The 20891-nt window shown below is 36.7% G+C and overlaps 1 protein-coding gene across 2 annotated transcripts in view; it reads left to right on the top strand.

Moving 5' to 3' along the window:
• The window catches only part of ATPsynCF6 (ATP synthase, coupling factor 6), a 49650-nt gene extending 29012 nt beyond the window's left edge, over nt 1-20638 (top strand). For both annotated transcript variants that reach the window (XM_090381434.1, XM_090381436.1), the window contains exons 3-4: nt 3733-3869; nt 20534-20638. In XM_090381434.1, the coding sequence (XP_090237560.1) occupies nt 3733-3869; nt 20534-20583 (187 nt within the window). In that variant the 3' untranslated portion in view covers nt 20584-20638. The remainder of the gene's footprint in view (nt 1-3732; nt 3870-20533) is intronic.
• The last annotated feature ends 253 nt before the right edge of the window (nt 20639-20891 follow it).

Here is a 20891-nt window from a genome sequence, read left to right as displayed (position 1 = left end):
AGGCAACTCAAATGGTGAGGTCGGTAGGACAACCATATGAGGAAAGACTCCAATTATGTGGGCTACAGAGATTGGCAACCGGGCACCTCAAAGGTGACCTGATTGAGGTTTACGAGGCTCTGAGAGGGATGAGTAAAACGAATGAAGGTGGAATTCACTTATAAAGAATTCCAGAACTAGGGGTTGTAAATTCAAACTGCATGGCTTGAGGTTTAGATTAAATTGTAGGAAGTTTTCTTTGAGTCAGTGAGTTGTTGATTGCTGAAACAAATTTCCCACACAGGTAGTTGAGGCTGGAAGTTTGAATGAATTCAAAGGTCAACTGAATAGTTACTGAATAGGAGGGAAGAACATAATTTGTATTTTGTTTTTTGCTTTTTTTTTTGCCAGTGCAGGAAAAACCATGTGGCTTTCTTGTACTATATGGTGAATGCTATTACTATTGAATAAGTTCAGCTATTTGTATTAAAGCAGAAATTATTTTGTTTTTGGTAGCATGAAAGTCTGAGTAGAGAGTCTGAATTCTTTAGCATTCAGATTTAAAAGTTGATGAAATTGAATCAAGCAATACAATAATTATTAACAGTATTGATGAAGGCATATCAAACTTACTATTTAAGTTTTCAGATTATTCAAAGGTTGTCAGGGTTGGTAATGACAAGAGTCGTGGCATACTCCAGTAACAAGACCTAGAAAAATTAGGCACAGGACTGAGAGGAGAGGTCTAACAAATGAGTTTAACAATTGAGGTTTAACATTGATGAATGCAGGATACTGTATATGGGTAACAGTAATCCCAGAATAACATACGAATTAGTACGTTCACTGTATTTATGCATATAATTGTTATTAGGGGTAATGTGCCACGTCACATATCTGAGTTCGAAATGCACCCAAGTGCTAGGTTGTAAACAGTAGGCATTCTTAAGCGATCAATCGAGTGCTGTAAACATAAAGCACACAAAAATTACCAACTACTGTCTTGGCACACTTATTGAATGCTTTGCAGTATTGCTTGGTATTTGTTTAAGGATGGTTTTATTTGTTCTTTGTTTGTAATAGTGACATGTGATGCAAGAAAGCAAGTGTATAAGCTTATATAGCATCAGCCAAAAAAAAAAAAAAAAAAAAATTTCACACAACCATTCCCTCTAAAAGTTTGTCCAGCAATTAACCACCCGCTGACTAAAGAAAAATTTCCACATCTATTCTACAACTGTCTTCCTTCAATTTGAATTTATGCCCTCTCGGGTTCATAATCTGAGCATGCGGAAGAATCCCATCAGAATTCAGTGTGCTCAAGCCATTCAAGGTCTTATGCACTTCAATCAGATCAACTCGCAGGTGCCTAGTCTCCAGCCACTGCAATTTGCAGAACTTAAGCCTTTCTTGCTAAGAGGACCCCTTTGTTCCCCTCACCAATCTTGTTGCCCTTCCCTGTACGCAGTACTCAAGGCGTGGCCTGACCATTGCCTTATACAATGGAATAATCACTCCTTTTTCCTGCTAGCAAAATTCCTGTATAACATTGACAATACTCCACGACCTGCTCTGGCAGCCTGTTTGCTTTGCTCAGAAAACTTCATATCTGACTGCACAATCACTCCTAGGTCTTTTTCATTTTCTACCATCCTAAGTATAGTACCACACAGTTGGTACGTTCCTCTGGGGGTTACTTCTACCCATATGCAGTACTTTGCATTTGTCAATGTTAAACTTCAGTTGCCACTTCTCAGCCCCTCTTCCCAAATTTTCTAGATCCTGTTGCAGTAGCGAGCTGTCATTAACAACCCTGCCAATCTTTGTGTCATCTGTTCACGCATTTGTTCCCAGAATGCAGTGGAGCTCTGTAGAGTGAGTTCTGGCAGAATTTTGAAGTTTTGTAAATAACAATTTGAGCATAAATGCTGTGACCATTCTCAAACATCACACAGTTTCACATTATGAAAGGGTAAATAAAGTGATCGCTCCTCGTTACTAAGCATATAATATGCCTTTTGATATGCGAGCGCCCTGTAAACTAATAAAATGTGAGGATAAATAGCATACCTTTATCGATTTCTTGCTAAATTACCCCAGAAGACTAATGCTGGAGTAGGTGGTAGATGACTTTCATCTGCTGGTGAAATACCACCACTTTGCTTATTGGGGGCTTGAAGTGGTGAAACCCATGTTTAGTCTCTAGAGCAAAGTTTCCAGCATCCCCCCCTTCCCCCATACTTCTCCTTCAACCCATGCACGGTACTAAGTACTATAGGTTTCGATACCTTTCGTGTTTGGGGTTTTCATAAAAAAAAAAAAAAAAAAAACTTTAACACTAAGCCTGATATACCTTCATCAATTCATTGATAAATATACAAACAACAGTGGGCCCAGCACCGAACCCTGTGGGACTCCACTAATAACATTATTCCACTAAGAGTTCATTGATTACCACTCTCCACTCCATTGAATGGATTACCAGTCCATTGATTACCACTCTCCACTCTTCTCCCACTCAACCACCCTTTTATCCATTGTAGCAACTTAACCTTAATACTATACTGCTCCAATTTGTATATTAATCTTCCATGTTCAACAGTATCTGGCGCACTATGGCCATAGTTGCCGATGCACCCAATAAATCCCGAAACAAACAGTAACAGTGTCAAAAACTTTCCTGAAATCCAAGTATATGATATCAAAATTATTTTTTGTATCTAGTTCCTAAATTAAAGCATATTGAATGAGTTCTCTCACATTTAGGTGGCATCGTACTTGTTAACTGCAACTACACCCAAGATAGTGGAGAATAAAAAAGACCTGGGAGTAATTGTATAGTGTCCTACTTGAATTTTTCTGATAGTGCAGACAGGCTTCTAGGATCCTTCATAAGGATCACACGTCCTTTGAATATACTGGGGCTCAAGCCCCAGACTGCTAAATACGGTTGATCTGCCAAACTGCACTGGAGCAGCATGGGAGATTATGGCAGGATGGGGGCACTCTTCAACGTGACATGTTGAGGTCTCAATCCTGCAGTGGATTGACAATGGCTGCAGATTTGTTTATTATATATATATATTTTTTAAATTATTATTCTTGAAAACTTTTTAACGTTCTGCTTGGAGTATACCAATGACTCTGATGGACTCCAATACATAAAGAATTAATGAGACTTAATATTCATTACGTAATTAAAAAAAAAAAAATATATATATATATATATATATATATATGTATTTTTTTTTCTTTCAGAAATTAAAAGGAAAATTTTTGATAGGCTAAATGAGATGCCACCACTACCCAGGTTTACACAAAGCTGAATATAAAAATAAAACAAGAATTGATTTCAGATGGGAAAGCACTGTGACTAGTGAATCTGATGCAACATGGTGCAGTGCCTCCATAGCCAGGTGGGCAGGAGCAGCAATGCGTAGCACACGCTTCTTGATTAGACCGGGGTTCGAGCACGTGACCACCAAATACGGAGGATGTGGAAAGGTTAGGGAACGACCACCACATATCCCCGGAGCAATATGGCCTTAGTTGCTAATGCTCCTAAAAAAAAACCAAAACTAAAATAAAATAGCAACATGATGCAAATTAAGTTAAGCTAAATTAAGCTATTATTCTTAATTTCTTACACCAAAACGAGAATACTTTATTGGATTAAGATGTTAGGTAAATATTTCAAATTTATTTCAATCTGTATTAATAAAAGTGTAGTAAAATACAATTACTCTTATTTAGATCCCAAGGAGGTGGTCTTGTCGATGCTACACCAGAGATTGATAGACAACTAGCTGATGAGCTTGAAAGAGTACAAAAACAGTTTGGAGGAGGGCAAGGAATAGATATAGAAAAATTTCCAACATTTAGTTTTAAAGGTTTGAAACCAAGTTACATTTAATCATAATATTGTTACTATTTTAAATTTTGGGACAACCAAAATGTCAGTTACTTTTATAGTAATGCTATTTCTGAATTTAATAATAATTTGATATTTCTAAACTTGCTAAAAAATTACTTGGACTAAAGCAACTTAAATTCATTAAGCATAGAGAAATGTTAGAAAACCTTCAGATAAACCCTATACTAATTTCTGATAGAACAGTTTTTTTTTTTTTTTTTTTTTTTTTAGTTCTTATTTTAACTAAGTCCATTTCTATCTACAATTCTGTAAAACCCATCTATTTAATTTGACTAATTATTCACTATACTATTCCTTCACTTTTAAAGGTGGTAATTCTGTATGTAGTAATAGCTTGATATACAAAATTTAGATCTTACCACTATTTTTGACATTGTAAATTCTGTTTACAACTCCAGCTCTTTATGAACTTTTGTTCAACTTCTGCAACTATACAGAATTATTCACAAAACATCCACAAGATATTTTCATTTTTTTCCCCCACGATATTTACACATTTATTTTTTTAGCTTTATTTTATCATTATTTAACCTGTTGTTTACCATAGGACATTATACAATAAATAAATAAAACAAACCTGGCAACTTTAAGTCTTGATGATTGTTGTATTTTGGAAGAATCCTGATTATCAGTTATCTTGCCTAGTCGGTCACTGCATAAAAATAATGTGTGCCATACAGGTAGCCCTCGATTTACGTCGGGATTAGGTTCCTGGGGAGACAGGTGCAAATGGAACCCTTTATATAATGGAGTCAATTGGAAATCACAGGGTTAGGTTCCGGGCACCAAACATTTTACCTACCACTTTGCATTGATTGTTTTATTTTATTAGCATTCTTCATAGTTGTAGTAATAGTCGATGGAGGCATATTCATAGCCCTACAAACATTAGGGTGGCTTTCACCAGATTCCATCCACTGAATATTGCACTAGGATTCAATTAACTACTTTTACCAGACATGGCATCTCTTTATAACACGACTGGCAAAAACTGCACATGACTATCACTATTATTATTTAATTTATTAATAGCACAATTAATAAAAAAATGTTAGCGTAATAAATTTCAAACATGTGTAAATAGCGTAAACAACAACCACCTGAATGCTTCACTGCAGTGGCCTTTACCATCTGCATCCACGAGTGGTTACTTTGAGGGCGGCAATCTTTCTCGTCTCTGATGCGGATGCGCTAATTGTTGATTGTCCTAAATCACATGAATAGTGCATGATACATAGCACAGTATGATGCCGATAAATTTTTCTGACGATTTTCAACTTTAAATTTATATTTCCTCTTGTATATTAATGACCTTCTTCCACTGACTGGAAATCCTATCCATAGTTTTGCCGATGATAGCACATTGCATTCCACTTTCCATTTTGAGAAACCTTGTCCTGCTCAATCAGCTTCAACTTCTCGAAAATCTGCTACCAATTCCTTAAATGCCGATCTTCAGGTAATTCTCCAGTGGGGCAAAGACAACTTAGTTGATTTCAACCCTTCTAAAACTCAGTCTTGTCTTATATCTCGCAAAAAGGATTCTTCTGCTCCTATGCTTATCTTTAGTGACACTCCGATTTCTAGGCAAAACGATATATCTCTTTTGGGGATTACCCTGACTTCTAATCTCTCTTGGCACAAGCACATTACAAATATTGCTTCCTCTGCATCTAAAAAACTTGGTTTTCTCTTTCGCTCTCGGCGTTACTTTTCTTCCAAACAGCTGCTCACTCTGTATAAATCGCAAATCCGCCCTGCCACGGAATATTGTTCCCACATCTGGGGTGGTGCCCCCAAAACCTCTCTCAGGCTTCTTGATTCCATTCAGAAGAGGGCAGTTAGGTTAATTAATGATTCATCTCTAACAGTCTCTCTCCACTCGCTTTCTCATAGATGTACTGTTTCTGCTGCATGCCTCTTCTACAGATACTTCCACGGGCACTGTTCTTCTGAATTGGCTTCTATAATTCCCGCTCTCTCTTTCAAAACAGTCCGAACACGTGCCGCCACCAGCCAACATCCATTTACTGTCCAACTTCAAACTCACAGAACCAACTTTTCATCTTCTTCATTTATTCATTCAACTGCTGTTTTCTGGAACAACCTTCCTTCATATGTATTTCCTGAAAATTACAATCTACAGAAGTTCAAGTCCAATGTCAACAAATATCTTCTTTTGTCTTCTCAACCTCCAACCCAAGCACGGTAAAAGTAAAGTAAAGTGCAGCCATTATCAACCCACTGCAGGATGGAAGCCTCCTCAAGATCGACCATATTCAGCAGTCAGGGGCTTGAACCCCAGTCTACTCAAGGAGCGTGTGCTACTGCACTCCCGCTCCTACCCACTCGGCTACGAACTGGCTGGATATGAGCAAATTTCCAAGCAGAAGGAAAAACGCCTTTGGAATAATAAAGTCAAAAAAGGCGGCAAAGAACATGAGTAAATTCAGGAGCACAGGTTTTGAGAACAAGTACATGGAGCTTTCTTCGGTTCAAAATTCGTCAAAATCCTTCTGACATCCTTTTGACGGAAGACCACAGGAGGCATTGAATGGAGCGTGTTGGGAGTGGTGGGAGGTGTTTTTACCAAGATCATTGATACAGGAGTTGGAGGAAAAATGGGATGCTAGCAGTTCAGCTTTATCCTTGGCTGAAGTGATAACAGAAGCATCTGGTTTTGGCAGAGGTGGGAGCACAGAGGGGAAAAAGCTGCAGCCAATTAGCTTTGGGAAGAGACTAGAATGCTCAGCTACCATTAGGGCAAGAAGCAAATTTTCTACTCTTAGCCTGTTCAAAATCTAATTTGTACTGATTAATAACTGCTTTACAATTGTTGCGAGCTTTGGTGAAGGCAGAAAATGAATCTTGATTTGGAAACAAGCCAGTTACAATATGCAACTTTCTTCTCTTGAACACCATTAGCACATTTATTGGAAAACTAAGGTTTAGATAAAGGACGAGATTTTAAAGTGGAGTGTGGAATAAAGGATTCCATTCCTACAAGAATAATTTCACTGACACGATCTGAGCAAACGTTGAAATCAGAAGTTTTGAAACAGTAATTCGACCAAGGAAAAGAAGAAAAGAAATCTTGCAAATCATCCTATTTTGCATTCTTACAATGTCAAATAATACGAGGTTGGGAATAGCCATGAGATAAAGGCTCCATTGGAAAAGAGAATCACCAAGTTGTGAAGCACGGTACTAAGTACTATAGGTTCTAATACCTCTCGTGTTTGGGATTCACATAAAAAAAATTGCAAAAATAAATAAATAAAATTAAAATGCCGTTGTTGTCAGTGATCGGCACTATTGCGAATTGGCGCAAATCTGACCAGCGCAAAATGAGGGCTGCAAGTACTTTTTTTTTGTTATTATATCATCATATGTCTGCCACACGTCAGCCAGAATTCACTCATATCTTCATACCATATCCATTAGCTTCTATCAAATCATCCACCAGTTTTTATGCAACCCTCCAAAAAAAGTACAGTCAATCCTCAATTTAATGGACAAATAGGGAAGAAGGGGTTAACTCGAATGTAACCTGGGGGCCATTTTTTATTGTTCTTAATGTAAAAAAAAAAAAAAAAAGCTTTAATACAATATACAATACTGTACAATATAAAATTATGTTGCAATTTGGCCTTTGATTTACAGATATCAGAAACAGTGTTTTTTTTTCGCTGTAAATTTCACAAATGTGCTACTGAGACACCTTGTTCTAATTTCTCAATTAGCTCTAATTTCTGTGCCACATTTAAGTTCACACGCTTTCTTTTAACTCTTCTATCACTTGATGCCATTTTAAATTGTAAGGCTTGCAAAATTATTTAATAAATAAAGTCACAATTCAGAAATCACAGAAACACTATACAACCTGATGCTCGAGGCAGACTAAGACCGAAAAAAAGCGAGTTGGTAGACCTGCAGTTTAGTGTCCTGAGTCACATTCAGCTCGCAAGTCACCGCCTGCTCTTATCTGTTATCTCTAATCTGGGAAAACAGCTATTTGAAAACGTTTTAAGAAAAAAAAAATAATAATTTCCTGAATTTGATTATTAGCATTTAGTATTAGTAGAGGCACATGATGGAAGAAAGCAGCATCAGCCAAAAAAAACTCTCCCATTTCACCCTTCCATTCTTTCCAAATACCTGTCCAGCCCAGCCTTAAATTTATTTAGGCTATCAACGTTATAAAAATAAAAGTAGGTAATTATCAAAACAATAATGGAAATAGGTAATTATTATTAATTTTTAATTAATAATAATACTGAAGTTTTGTAAAACCTAAAAAAAAAAAAAAAAACATATGGTCGAGATTAATATGTACATTACTGTATTATTATTTGTCCGGTCTGTTAAATCTGAAATCCGTTAAATCGGGGGTTTACTGTATATGGACACATACACCAGTTTCACTTTGATATCACTGCCATTCACTTCTATAGTATGTCTCCCTTTGGCTGTTGACACTTCACCATCCTGGGTAGGCTTTCCACCAACAAATAACAGATGTAGCAGGTATGTCCCTCCATTCTTCCTGTAGAACAGTGACTGAGTTATTGATGTGTTTGTTTACCCCTTGCCTTTTGTTCCAATTCATCCTATATATGTTCCACGGGATTCAAATTGGGACTCTTTACTGGCCATTCCAACTTTTATACATTCACGTCTATGAATTGTTCTCAATTAACCTGTTAAAACAAACATGGGTTTGTAATAAATAATTTTTACATTACAGGGTGTGCAGAATTGTTCAAAATATTAAGATAGATGTTGCCATTTCTGGCTCTCTGGACAACTAACAAAGTCCTAGGCCATATCTTGAGAAATAGTGCCACACCATAATCCCACCTCCTCCAAACTTCAGTTACCACAATGTATTCTAGCAGCAGACTTTCTCCAGGCACCTGTACTTGCTCATCTGATCAAAATAGGGTGTAGTGAGATCCATCACTCCACGTAACTAGTTTCCCCTGTTCTGCGGACCAGTACCATATTCACTTCACCATGCAAGGTGAAACTGTTGTGTGTTGCCACTCTCCCATGAAAACAAATACCGTGGAACTCCATATGCCATGCATTCACAACACTACCTTAAACTCCTAGTTGATGTTTTTCAGGGATGTCTGATGCAATTGTTGTGCTACCCTCCCAAGTACCCTCTAGTCACATGGAATGAGCTTCCATTTTCTTGTCTGCATTGTTCGATGGTGGTAGTATGGTCACACTTCCATTTCATAGTAACATTGGTGGTTGACTTTGGATGGCATAGGCTGTCAGCAATTGAACAAATTGGCAAGCTGGCAATGTGACATCCAACATCACCCTTCTCAAAATCATGTGCTGTACAAGAACAACTACCACCCTGCACAGCTTTTATGCCTTCTTATATACCGGTCCCAGTCACTAGTTTATGTGGAAAAATCCAATGACCAATGGAAACAGGAGTCTGGACACTTTTTGGAGGGTAGAGTAATCTATAAATTAAATAATTCAACAATACAAACGTCCCTCGAGTTATGTGATTAATGCGTTCCTAGAAATTGTCAACTTTTCTTCATGGATATACTTCTTCGTATTAATGTTTACTAACCATTTGAAAATAGAATTGGCATTAAATATAAATTAAATAAGGTCATACCACATTGTTGAATGTGTTATATGTATACTATATATATTACACTAATAAAAATTGCTTTGTACTCTGGGGCAGCCAAATGTGGTTAGAGGAGTTTAACTGAACATTTAAAAATAACAGTTGTCTTTGCAGTAAGAATGGTTAAAATAACTTAATAATATAAAGGGTGCAATATAGATTAGTAAACACAAATGGAATCAAATTACAAATGGCAAAATTCAAATTGATGTTTTAACTTGGGAGGTGTGCCAGTGACTTATTTTTCAATGTACTTTATTTTTTCTTTCCAACTTTATATTTCTTTAAATTCATGTACCAGTCCTAGCCAACTTGTTGCTCTTAGTCTCATTTCCCATGCAGCTATATACCTCATTGACCATCATAGTGAAAAAAAATATATATTGCAGGAAAAATTGATTGATTTGCAAACACTGCCTAAAAATGTGTCTCAAACTTCGATGGATACCTGCAATAAAACTGCAAAAATCTTTTGACACACGTCATTATATGTATAGAATAAATTTCCTAAATTTATGAACTACTTGTTAGGAACACACAATATTTGTAAATCTAGAAATTGCCATGACCTGATATTGTAAAAGATTATCTAATCTTGTATTCCCATTTGGCTCTACCCTTCAAATTGGTGTATCTCATTCTTTATAGTTGTCATACTCTGTAAATCACTGAATTTTGACTTTTTTTTTTTTAACTTAAATATTCTTTCTTTTCTAAACTTTTTACAATCCAACTTCCTTAATATTATAGCCAATTTCCTTTTCAATTTTAGTACATATGACTTCAGCTAGTTTCTTTTATCAGTGTGACATCTCTCTCATGTCATAGAAGAGATGTTGAGGTATATCCTGTCAATAATGAGATAGAAGAAATTGTTCACTTACATGTTAAATTATCTCAACACTTACACATTTTCTTCATCAAGCTTTCAAGGCACATGTCAGTTGTTCACCGCCTTTCTCCTAGCCTTATGTTATTTTTGAATGCAGTGGCAAATGGGATGATCTATATGATTTCTATTACTCTTTTGCTTGCTTGATAACAAAAAAGTCGTCTTTCTTATGACACTTTTATCCTTTATATATAATTTGTCTGCAGATGTTTTAAGATTACCTAAGACAGAATAAAACATATCACAAAATGGTTTGTTCAGTGCAGCAGTAGGAATATTCTGCTGCTGTATTCAATGTACAGAATATAGAAATATTCTGTAAACACTAAAGAGTGAATGTAAAATTGTGTAAATAAAATGAATTAAGAAATTTATTATAGTTACACACAGAGCGTACAAATAAAGAAGAAATATATAAGCTTTCGGCTATATGGTAGCCTTCATCAGAATTAAAAATACATGAATGGCAGTTGGAATGGAGATGTGCACTGCCAGGTGCGTGAGACGCGAGGTTTAATTGTTTGTTGACGTTTGTGGCTGTGACGCATGATGACGTGGCCAGCGTTTGTCCAATGATAGAACTACTGACTCTGTGATCGGGTTGACTTGGCAACCACTGTTCCTGTTCAAGGATTTATCCGAAGACTTTATATTTAACGATTCCACCTGGTTGGAATCGTTAAATATAAAGTCTTCGGATAAATCCTTGAACAGGAACAGTGGTTGCCAAGTCAACCCGATCACAGAGTCAGTAGTTCTATCATTGGACAAACGCTGGCCACGTCATCATGCGTCACAGCCACAAACGTCAACAAACAATTAAACCTCGCGTCTCACGCACCTGGCAGTGCACATCTCCATTCCAACTGCCAAAATGAATTAAATTTATTTGGGTATTAAAGCAGTTACACTGATGTGCCAGGTCACGCCTGTAGGACTGTAATACACTTTTCAGCCTTTCTGTGGCCATTAGCCACACCGTAGTCCCTTAATGCCTCAGAAGAAGGGATGCAAGACAGCTCCTGAAAAATTATGCTAGTTACTTTGTATATATCTTTAATAGCTAAATAAATTTCACTTCTGTTTATTAATGCAGTTTTGTGTTCTGTTTTTAGCTATTTATTCATCAGCATAACTTGTAAAATGTCATTGCTAGACTATATCAAGAAAAGTTCAGACTTTGAGTGTTTTAAGGTCTATCTCTATCTAAAGAGAAAAGTGGTTTATCTCTCATAAATCACTTTTCTTTTCCCCTCACTGCCCAGCCCAACTGTTTCATCTTGTAAGGAGGAAAACTAATACATATTTGATGGAATATCTTAAGGAAGGCGGCGAGTGAGTGCATTGAACCATTGAGGCTAATTATGCGAGCATCACTAGACTGGGGAATTCCGTTGGATTGGAAAAGTGTCAATGTATCTCCCATACATAAGGGTGGCTCTTAAGAGTGAAGTGGGAATTGTTGACTTGTCAGTCTGACTTCAGTGGTAGGGAAAATCATGGAGGCAATGATCAAGGATGGAATTCAGGGTCATTTGGATAGAATTGAAATTCTCAAGGATACTCAGCATGGTTTTGTAAAGGGAAAATCATGTTTAACTAATCTGGTTTGCTATTTTGAAAGGGTCACTCACAAGCTGGATTTAGGGAATAATTTCGACATTGTTTATTTAGATTTCAGCAAAGCTTTTGACTCAGTCCCACATGAGCAGTTGCTTTATAAGTTGGAACAGGTTGAAATCACTGGGAAATTCCTTAGATAGATATCAGGATGGCTTCAGGGCAGAAGGTTGTGATAAATGGCTATTCCTCAGATTGGGTTGATATAAGAAGTGGGGTTCCCCAAGGATCAGTATTAGAACCACTGTTGTTTTTAATTTTCATAAACGGCATTGATGAAGGGATAGAGGGCGTGATGTCTAAATTTGCAGATGATGTTAAAATCGGTAGAGTAGTTAATGATCACTGTCAAGCTTGAGCTTCTTCAGAGAGACCTAGATAGACTTCAGGAATGGTCAGAAAAATGGCAGCTATGCTTTAATCCAACAAAGTTTAAGGTATTACACCTGGGAAACAGTAATCCCAAAACTATTCACTTGGTGGAGTTCAACTAAACCCAGTACTGGAGGAAAGGGACTTGGGTGTTACGATACGGTCAGACATGAAATTCTCTGAGCATTGTAAACAGGTTGCAAGGAAGGCCCATGGTGTCCTATCGATGATCTATCAAACTTTTGCAAGTAGATAGGGACGTGATAATCCCATTATATAAGGCTTTTATTAGAGCACACTTGGAATACTGTGTTCAAGTATCGAGATTGCACCTAAAGAAAGACATCGAGCTTCTTGAAAGGGTGCAAAGATGGGTAACTTGCCTGGTGAGATCGGCAAAAGGGCGTCCTTATGAAGAACGACTTTGAATATGTGGGTTGCAGAGTTTGGAAACTAGACACCTTAGAGGAGATTTGATTGAGGTGTTTAAGACTCTGAGAGGCATCAGTAAAATGAATGAGGACGAAATTTTCAAGATTATAAATGATGCTAGAACTAGGGGACATAAATTCAAGTTACGGGGTGAAATGTTTAGATTGGACTCCAGGAAGTTTTATTTTAGCCAGCGAGTTATAAATTACTGGAATAAGTTGCCTACATGGGTGGTAGAGGCCGCCAGTTTGGGGAAATTTAAAGGTCATCTGGGTGAGGGAAGCACATAGGATGATAGGTTTAATTTCCTTTTCTTTTATTAATTATTATTTATTTATTTTTTTATCATTGTTTTATTTGGCTTTTTTTCTTTTTCTTTTTGGCTGGTGCAGCATAAGCCATAGGCTTTCTTGCACCATGTGGCCATTACTAATACTAATATACTGTATTGTATTCAGCTAATTATCACTGTCAAGGAGGGTACACACAATGAAATATGTTTAACATTTTTCAGAATTAAATTTCCATTGAATTTTTATGTGTGCAAATTACTTAAAATATTTCCTTTTTATTTGAAATAGTTTTGTCTACTAGTATTTGTTAATTGAATCATTTTCCCACTATTTTTGAAAAGAAATTTAAGGAAAAATATTGCCTGCATAATTCTTTCCAGGATATTCAAGTTATGTCAATACTTTTAGGAAGTAATGTATGTCACACAAATTAAATGAGAAAGTGTGTTCTCCCTCCCCACAGTGCAACGAGAAGGATTTTTTTAAAAAAATAAATAACACACTCCACCTATTCAAGTAATCTTGTTATAACCTGTCTCTTAACCTTGGTCACAATGGACGAAGGGTTAACAAATAAACAACTAGTATCAGATTCTCTGATGTCTACAAAAATATTTATCACCTGCCTCTGCATAAATATTATTAGTGGAGTTCCCCAGGATTCAGTGTTTGGTCCATTTTGTTTCTGTATTTATTAATGATATTGATGATGGTATATCAGGCTTAATGTCCAAGTTTGCAGACGATACGAAGGTCAGCAGAGTTGTTAATGACACTAATGACAGTACGCTGCTGCAACAGGATCTAGAAAAGTTGAGCAGATGGGCTGAGAGGTGGCAACTGAAGTTTAACATTGACACATGTAAAGTACTGCATATGGGAAGCAGTAACCCCGGAGTAACGTATCAACCGTGTGGTGCTACACTGTCAGTGGTAGAGAATGAAAAGGACCTGGGGGTAATTGCGCAGGCAGATATGATGTTTTCTGAGCAGTGCAGATGGTCTGCAAAAGTAGCTCATAGTGTCTTGTCAATGATATACAGAAATTTTTCTAACAGGGATAAGGAGGTGATTATCCCATTGTATAAGGCAATGGTCAGGCCACATATTGAGTACTGTATACAGGTCTGGAGGCCTCATTTTAAGGATGTAGAGCTGTTGGAACGAGTACAGAGAAGGGCAACAAGGTTAGTGAATGGAACAAAGGGTTGCTCTTATGAAGAAAGGCTTAAGTTTTGCAAATTACAGTGGCTGGAGAGTAGGCACCTGCGAGGTGATCTGATTGAGGTGTGTATAAAGCCTTGAATGGTCTGAGCATGCTCAATGTTGATGGGATTCTTCCTCTTGCTCAGAATAATCACCTAGAGGGCATAAAATTAAAGTGAGGAAAGACAGTTGTAGGATAGCTGTGTGGAAGTTTGCCTTTACCCAGCTGGTGGTTGATTGCTGGAACAAACTTCCATCTGTCATTGAAGAATTTGATATCTTAAATAGATTCAAGGCAGAACTAGGCAAACACTTGGAGCGAGTGGATGGGTGAAATGAGGTTTTTTTTTTTTTTTTTTTTGGCTGATGCTATATAAGCTTGCTTTCTTGCATCATGTGCTAATGCTAAAATTTTATATCATAAATATCACTCATATGAAGTATGAGTGATATCTAGGAAAATGCAGATGACTTTTTCCCCCCCATCTCAGGAATAGGATAATGAATTTGGAATGATAAAAAGTCCTTCAGGTTTGTATAGAATTGCTAAATGAGATTTCTAGAAGTCCCTGTAGTACTGAAGATTTACAGGCATGTTGCCTTTTGTTCACCCTTGAAAATGCTGTACTAAAATTTTTGATCTATTTTTACTATAGTCCTTGCTTTAAGAAGTGATATTGTTCACTGCTACAGGAAATGGCAGACTCAGATGCAGTTGTATGATAAGCAGCAGATAACAAAACATAGATTGGAAGCCTACACTGGTCAACACATTCACAAATTCCATTGCATCTTCTCGAAGTAATGTTACCTCACCTTTCTTTGGCCTATAGCCTTAGATGCTAATGTGCCATAAAACCCTAAAACAAACAAACAAACAAACCTTTCTTTGGCGCCTCCATAGCCAGGTGGGCGGGAGTAGCAGTGCATAGCACACGCTTCTTGATTAGACCGGGGTTCGAGCCCGTGACCACCAAATACGGAGGATGCGGAAAGGTCAGGGAATGACCACCGCATATCCCCCAAGCAATATGGCCTTAGTTGCTAATGCTCCTAAAAACCAAATAACAACAACATCACCTTTCTTTGCATTTTAACTTTCGTAAGGAATCTGGCATACTCAATATTTTGTTTATATGATCTTAAATATTAATTAATTAATAATAAAAAAATAATAATGAGTTGAATGTTGGGGGGGGGGGGATTTGCATGGTCAGCGTTGATGCAAAAAAAAAAAAAAAAACTTTGCACAGAAATTAAGTACAATCACTATTCAAAAGACTAATAAAGGAGAGGTTACTAATATTTAGAAACTTAAAATGCAAATGATACATTTAGGAGCATATAAGTAAAATGTTGAGTATGCCAGATTACTTGTGGAAGTTATCAAAGTAAGAAAAAAAGACCTTTGCATTAAAATTGTGACGGGTAAAATGTCCAGATAATAAAGAAACATGTGACCACATTTAAACCATGTAGTGTAAAGAAGAAAATCTCTGTATAATTAATGATAAGTTTAATCCATTGCAGAAAACTGGAGCCTAGAAAATATACAGTGGTTTTGAATATATGGACATTGGTATACAGGCCATCATGTAAAGGACTGCATGCAGGAATATGAGTAAAGCTGAAAAACCAGAGAGTAGTTAAGAAGTAGGCTAATGAAAAGGCAAGAGGGCCACAATCTCTAAATTTTTTTGTGCATGTTTCATCCTTTATGTTTAACACAAAGTTGAAGGTTGTAACCCAGTCAAAACATTATGACCACCTGTGTTTTAGCAATTGACCATTTCTCTCTGCCTGGTGGCACACGTTGGGGTGAGAACCAGTAAATGTGATACTGCAGGTTCATGGCATGCAGTCCATACGAAGTACTGATTTACATAGGGAAAGGATGTGATTTGATGGATTTTGAAAAAGGGATGATTGTCAGGTACTGTTTGAAGGGTGGCAGTATTATGGAAACTACGAATCTTGTGGGCTGAGTGCTGTAGTTAAGGAGTTCCAAGAGCAAAGGGTAGTGAGCAGTGCAGTGGGTGCTCACATCTCATCGATGGTTGCAGTGAACATAGGCTGTTCTGTCTTGTGTAAGCTGACAGAAAGTAGTAGAATGGCTGATTATGAACTTTAACCAAAGGAAGACTAGCAGTGTTTCCAAGACTGTGATCCAGCAAACCCTCCTCCTTATGAGCCTGTGGTCAAGTACTCATGCTTGCGGCCACCCATCACCACTGACACCTGAAATTTTGCATCTGAACCATTGACAACTGGAAAAAAAAGTTACCTTATCTGATGGATCATATTTACTGCTATGCCATGAGGATGGTAGATGGAAGATACAGTAACAAATTGCAGAGAAGGATCATTCTGATGCTCTGGTCCAACACAAACAGGCAAGTGGTGGTAGTGTTTTGGTATAGGGGATGTTTTCCTGAATGCTAAAAACTAACTATCCACTGTGACTGATTGGTACACCCCATCATGGTCACTGTCTTCCTGACATGTATGTTCTAGCAGGATAATGGACCTGTCATGTTGCTGGTATTGTTTGAAAGTTTTTCACCGAACACAGAAGTGACTTGCAGGTGCTACTAGGCTGCCAAATTCACTGGATATGAATCCCACAGAATATCGCTGAGATTACATGGAACAACAAATCCAGTGTTTGGATCCTCCACCATGCAATCCTGCAACATTCAGAGGCCTTGTAGAGTGCACGCTTCACCATAGTGGTATTAGCAGCAAGAGGAGAACATACACACTATTAGGAAGGTGTTCACTATGCATTGACTGATTATGTATCTGTAAAAATATATATATTTTTACAGATACCCAAAGTAATGTCAGTGGAAAAGCTGAAAATGAAAAAAAAAAAAAAAAAATTGTTAAACGTTTAATGTAAAATTAAATTAAAATATATACAGATTTTGAACAATATTTTTGTAAATAATATACAATTACATACACAAGAAATAAAGAAAAATCGTTAAACGTTTAATGTAAAATTAAATTAAATTATATACAGGTTTTGCACAATATTTTTGTAAATAATATACATACAATTGTGCTATGCATATTTTCACTTTATCTTAAGAAAAATACATACAGTAATCACTTATTTTCTTCTGCACCTTCTTCCGGCTGATAATTTTGTTTTCAACATTTGTTTGGAGTGAAGAAACCATCAAAAGTCCTTCAGTATCTTCTTCAGCAGCGAAAAACATTTTTAAACGATTGATTTGTATGAGCGCTTCTTCTATTTTCATCGGTGGTTCATCGTTAATATGTTCTTCGACAGAATGACCTCCTTCCATTTCTTCATGCTCATGAGGAACTTCTTGAAAAATATCGATGATAATGTCGTTGATATCTAGAGCACCATCTTCTGTAGTGAGGTTCGAGTCTATATCTTTGTAGCCAGGGTCACTTGTAGCGGAAGTATCATACATTATCAATAGATGTTGAAGTTCTTGTTCTTCTTGGTGCTCCACATTGCTGTTCACAACTTCAATTTTTGCGTTTGAGAAGCCAGACTTTACAAAACAGTTCACGACAGTTTGTTTTCTAATTGCGTTTACTAAAGAGGAAATCCATTGAATCGCATCTAGGATGCTGAGTTTCTTTGCAAGGTCACCTGCACATGTTACATCGTTCATGTTTGCAATGAGATGTCTTAAAACACGTTTTCTGTAGTGAAGTTTAAAATTTTTTATTATCCCTTGATCCAAGGGCTGACTCTCTGCAGATGTGTTTGGTGGCAGAAAAACGATTTGAATGTTGGACAATTTGATGTGCGGGTGAGATGCAGCATTATCCATGAAAAGGATAATTTTTCTGTTTTGACGAATCATGTTTTGGTTAAAGTGACTTATCCATTCGCTCATGATATCTCGTGTCATCAACGCTTTTTTATTAGACTTCCAGTCAACATTCAAAATATTCAACTTTATGCCCTTGAAACAACGAGGATTTTGTGGTTTTCCTATAACAAGAGGCTGTTCAAAGTCTCCCAGCTTATTTGTACACAATAGTACAGTCAAGTGTTCCTTAGAAATTTTTCCGGCCTGGCACTTTTCGTTTTTTAGGCTCATTGTTTTTTTCAGGAAGAGCTTTAAAAAACAACCCTGTTTCGTCACAGTTGTAAATATCCTTAGCTTCAAAATTACGACATAAATCTTCCAATTTGACGGTCCACTCTGTTACAACCCCAGTGTCAACAGATCCACCTTCACCACTTACGGTTTTCCAAGAAATTTTATGCCGAGTTTTGAACTTGTCTAGCCATCCCACAGAAGCTTTGAACTCATTTACTCCCATAGATTTCGCAACCTCCAAAGCCTTTTCCCTAATAATAGGCCCATTAATGGGAATTTTTTAGCACGTGCGCGACAAATTTGAAGTCCAACAGTTTTCGGGAATGATTTTTGAACCTGATCATTTACGTGTTGCCAAAATTGTTTGAGCAGTTCATTTTTTTTTTTTCTTTAGGATGTCGCTTACCTGCATCTTCCCGATTTTGAATTTTGCAGTGAGATTGCGAACACTTTTTTTTTTTGCCGATCATACGCATTAATGAGTTCGACTTGATCTTTTAAAGTTAAATGTTTACGAGAAGACATTGTGCACTTCACACGACACTGAACAAAACTGAAAACTGAAACTCAAAAGACGAAAGGCCGACAAAATCCCCCCCCCACACACACACCGAATTCATCAGAAGTTTTACACATGCCTTAAAATTCTTGAAAAAGGGTTTAGAACTGCAACGTAAACCTTGATAAAATTCAGAGAATCGGAAATAGAAAATAAACACATGATTGAGGCAATACGTGGAAGAAACGTTCCCAGAAAAAGGGCCGCGAGCTCGCCCGCTGTCCGTTATGGGGAGATCAAATTAAGTGCTAATCTAAACGAAACAGTGCAGATTGCCTGTCCGCGTCCGTTACAGAGAATGTCCGCTAGACAGAAGCTAAAAACACATTAAAACCAATAGAGGAGAGTTGGGGAATTTGAAAATGTCCGTTAGGAGAAGTTTCACTGTACTTATTTAATATTATGTTTACTGTAAGGTGCCACAACTATGCAAATCCTTTCCCAGAACCAGGTGAATCACTAAAAAAGTATATAGGGTAACATATAAAAGGCTGTAATGATACAAAAAAAAATAAAAAATAAATATAAGAAAGGGTCAACTCCTTTAGCCTTTTCTTATAAGGCCGGCCATCAACTCTGATTACAACTGAAACTATGACAGGCACTCAATAGAATCATTTTGTTTTGTTTCAAATTCAAAGAATTTTATAGTTGGAGTGACTTGTGATTGATGGCTGAGACCTGAAAACATTTTTCAGATCATGCCTCAAAGAAGGCAAAAGTCTGTCCCTTCACGTGGTAGAGTGATGGCATTAGAATTGCCCTTAGTGGATTATTAGAAAGGACCAAACTATCAGTTATTCCCCTATTAGGGATGATTTTTCACCTACCATTACAGACCCCCCCAACACACACAAGATGCATGTTCAAAATTCACAATTGTGAACTTCTTGAACATCCGCCTTATTTATCTGATACAGCATCTTTAGCTTAAGATGTATCTTTCTTACTTATGCTCAACTTTTCAATCATTCCTCAACTACAGGTGTATGGCAGCACAATAAGAGAATCCAGTGGCTGAAGAATTTTAGATTAAAAGCCATCTGGAGTGCAGATTGCAATATTATAATAAATGTAATTGTAAAACATTGGAAATGAAAATACTAACCACATGTGGGCTTAAACAATCATGAGAACTATTGCCGTAAAGCTACAGATGGTTCGCTAAGCTCCATTTACCTATCCATCCAGAAGCAAGTATGCAAATTAACACTCCAAGAGTATCATTATGAGCAAAACAACGTTAAGATTCTTTTTAGAGTGGTGATGAAATGAGTAATTTTATGAACTCAGTAGGTGCAGGTTTGTAGTCCAGAAAAACCCATTGAGGCTTCATTACTATAAAGCCTCCATGATTTTTTTTTTCTCTCTTAATTAAAAGGCTCATTATTTTTTGCACTGCATTTTTGAAAAATATCATCCTTTCACTCTGACCCATATTTCTTCTACATATATCTTAAGAAGTTAATACTAATTTTCTTTTTCAGATCCTGAACTTGACCCTATATCTTTGGAAACAAAACAAGAGAAAAAGTAATGTTAAGGAGTATTAATATTAGTGAAAATTATGTGTACAGAAGTTAGTGTAATTCACTCTATAACTTTTATGAAAATAAAATAGCCTTTATTAAATAGAATATGTAAAATTATATACATGTCTTTATATACAAAACAAACAATGGTTTATAAATATATTACAAAGTAAGTTGTGGATTCATTTTCAAATTCCATGTAACTAATTCCAGTAGTAAAGGCATGTGGAAATGTCTGAAAAAAAAAAAATAAATATATAAAAATAAAGTGCTAGATTTTAAAAATACTTATACACATTCAAAAAATATAATG

This window comes from Mastigoproctus giganteus, chromosome 9, assembly GCF_048544385.1.
Source record: "Mastigoproctus giganteus isolate SK-2022 chromosome 9, ASM4854438v1, whole genome shotgun sequence".
Taxonomy (NCBI): domain Eukaryota; kingdom Metazoa; phylum Arthropoda; class Arachnida; order Uropygi; family Thelyphonidae; genus Mastigoproctus; species Mastigoproctus giganteus.
Note: the sequence above shows the minus strand (reverse complement) of the source record. Positions and strands in the feature narration are given on the sequence as shown.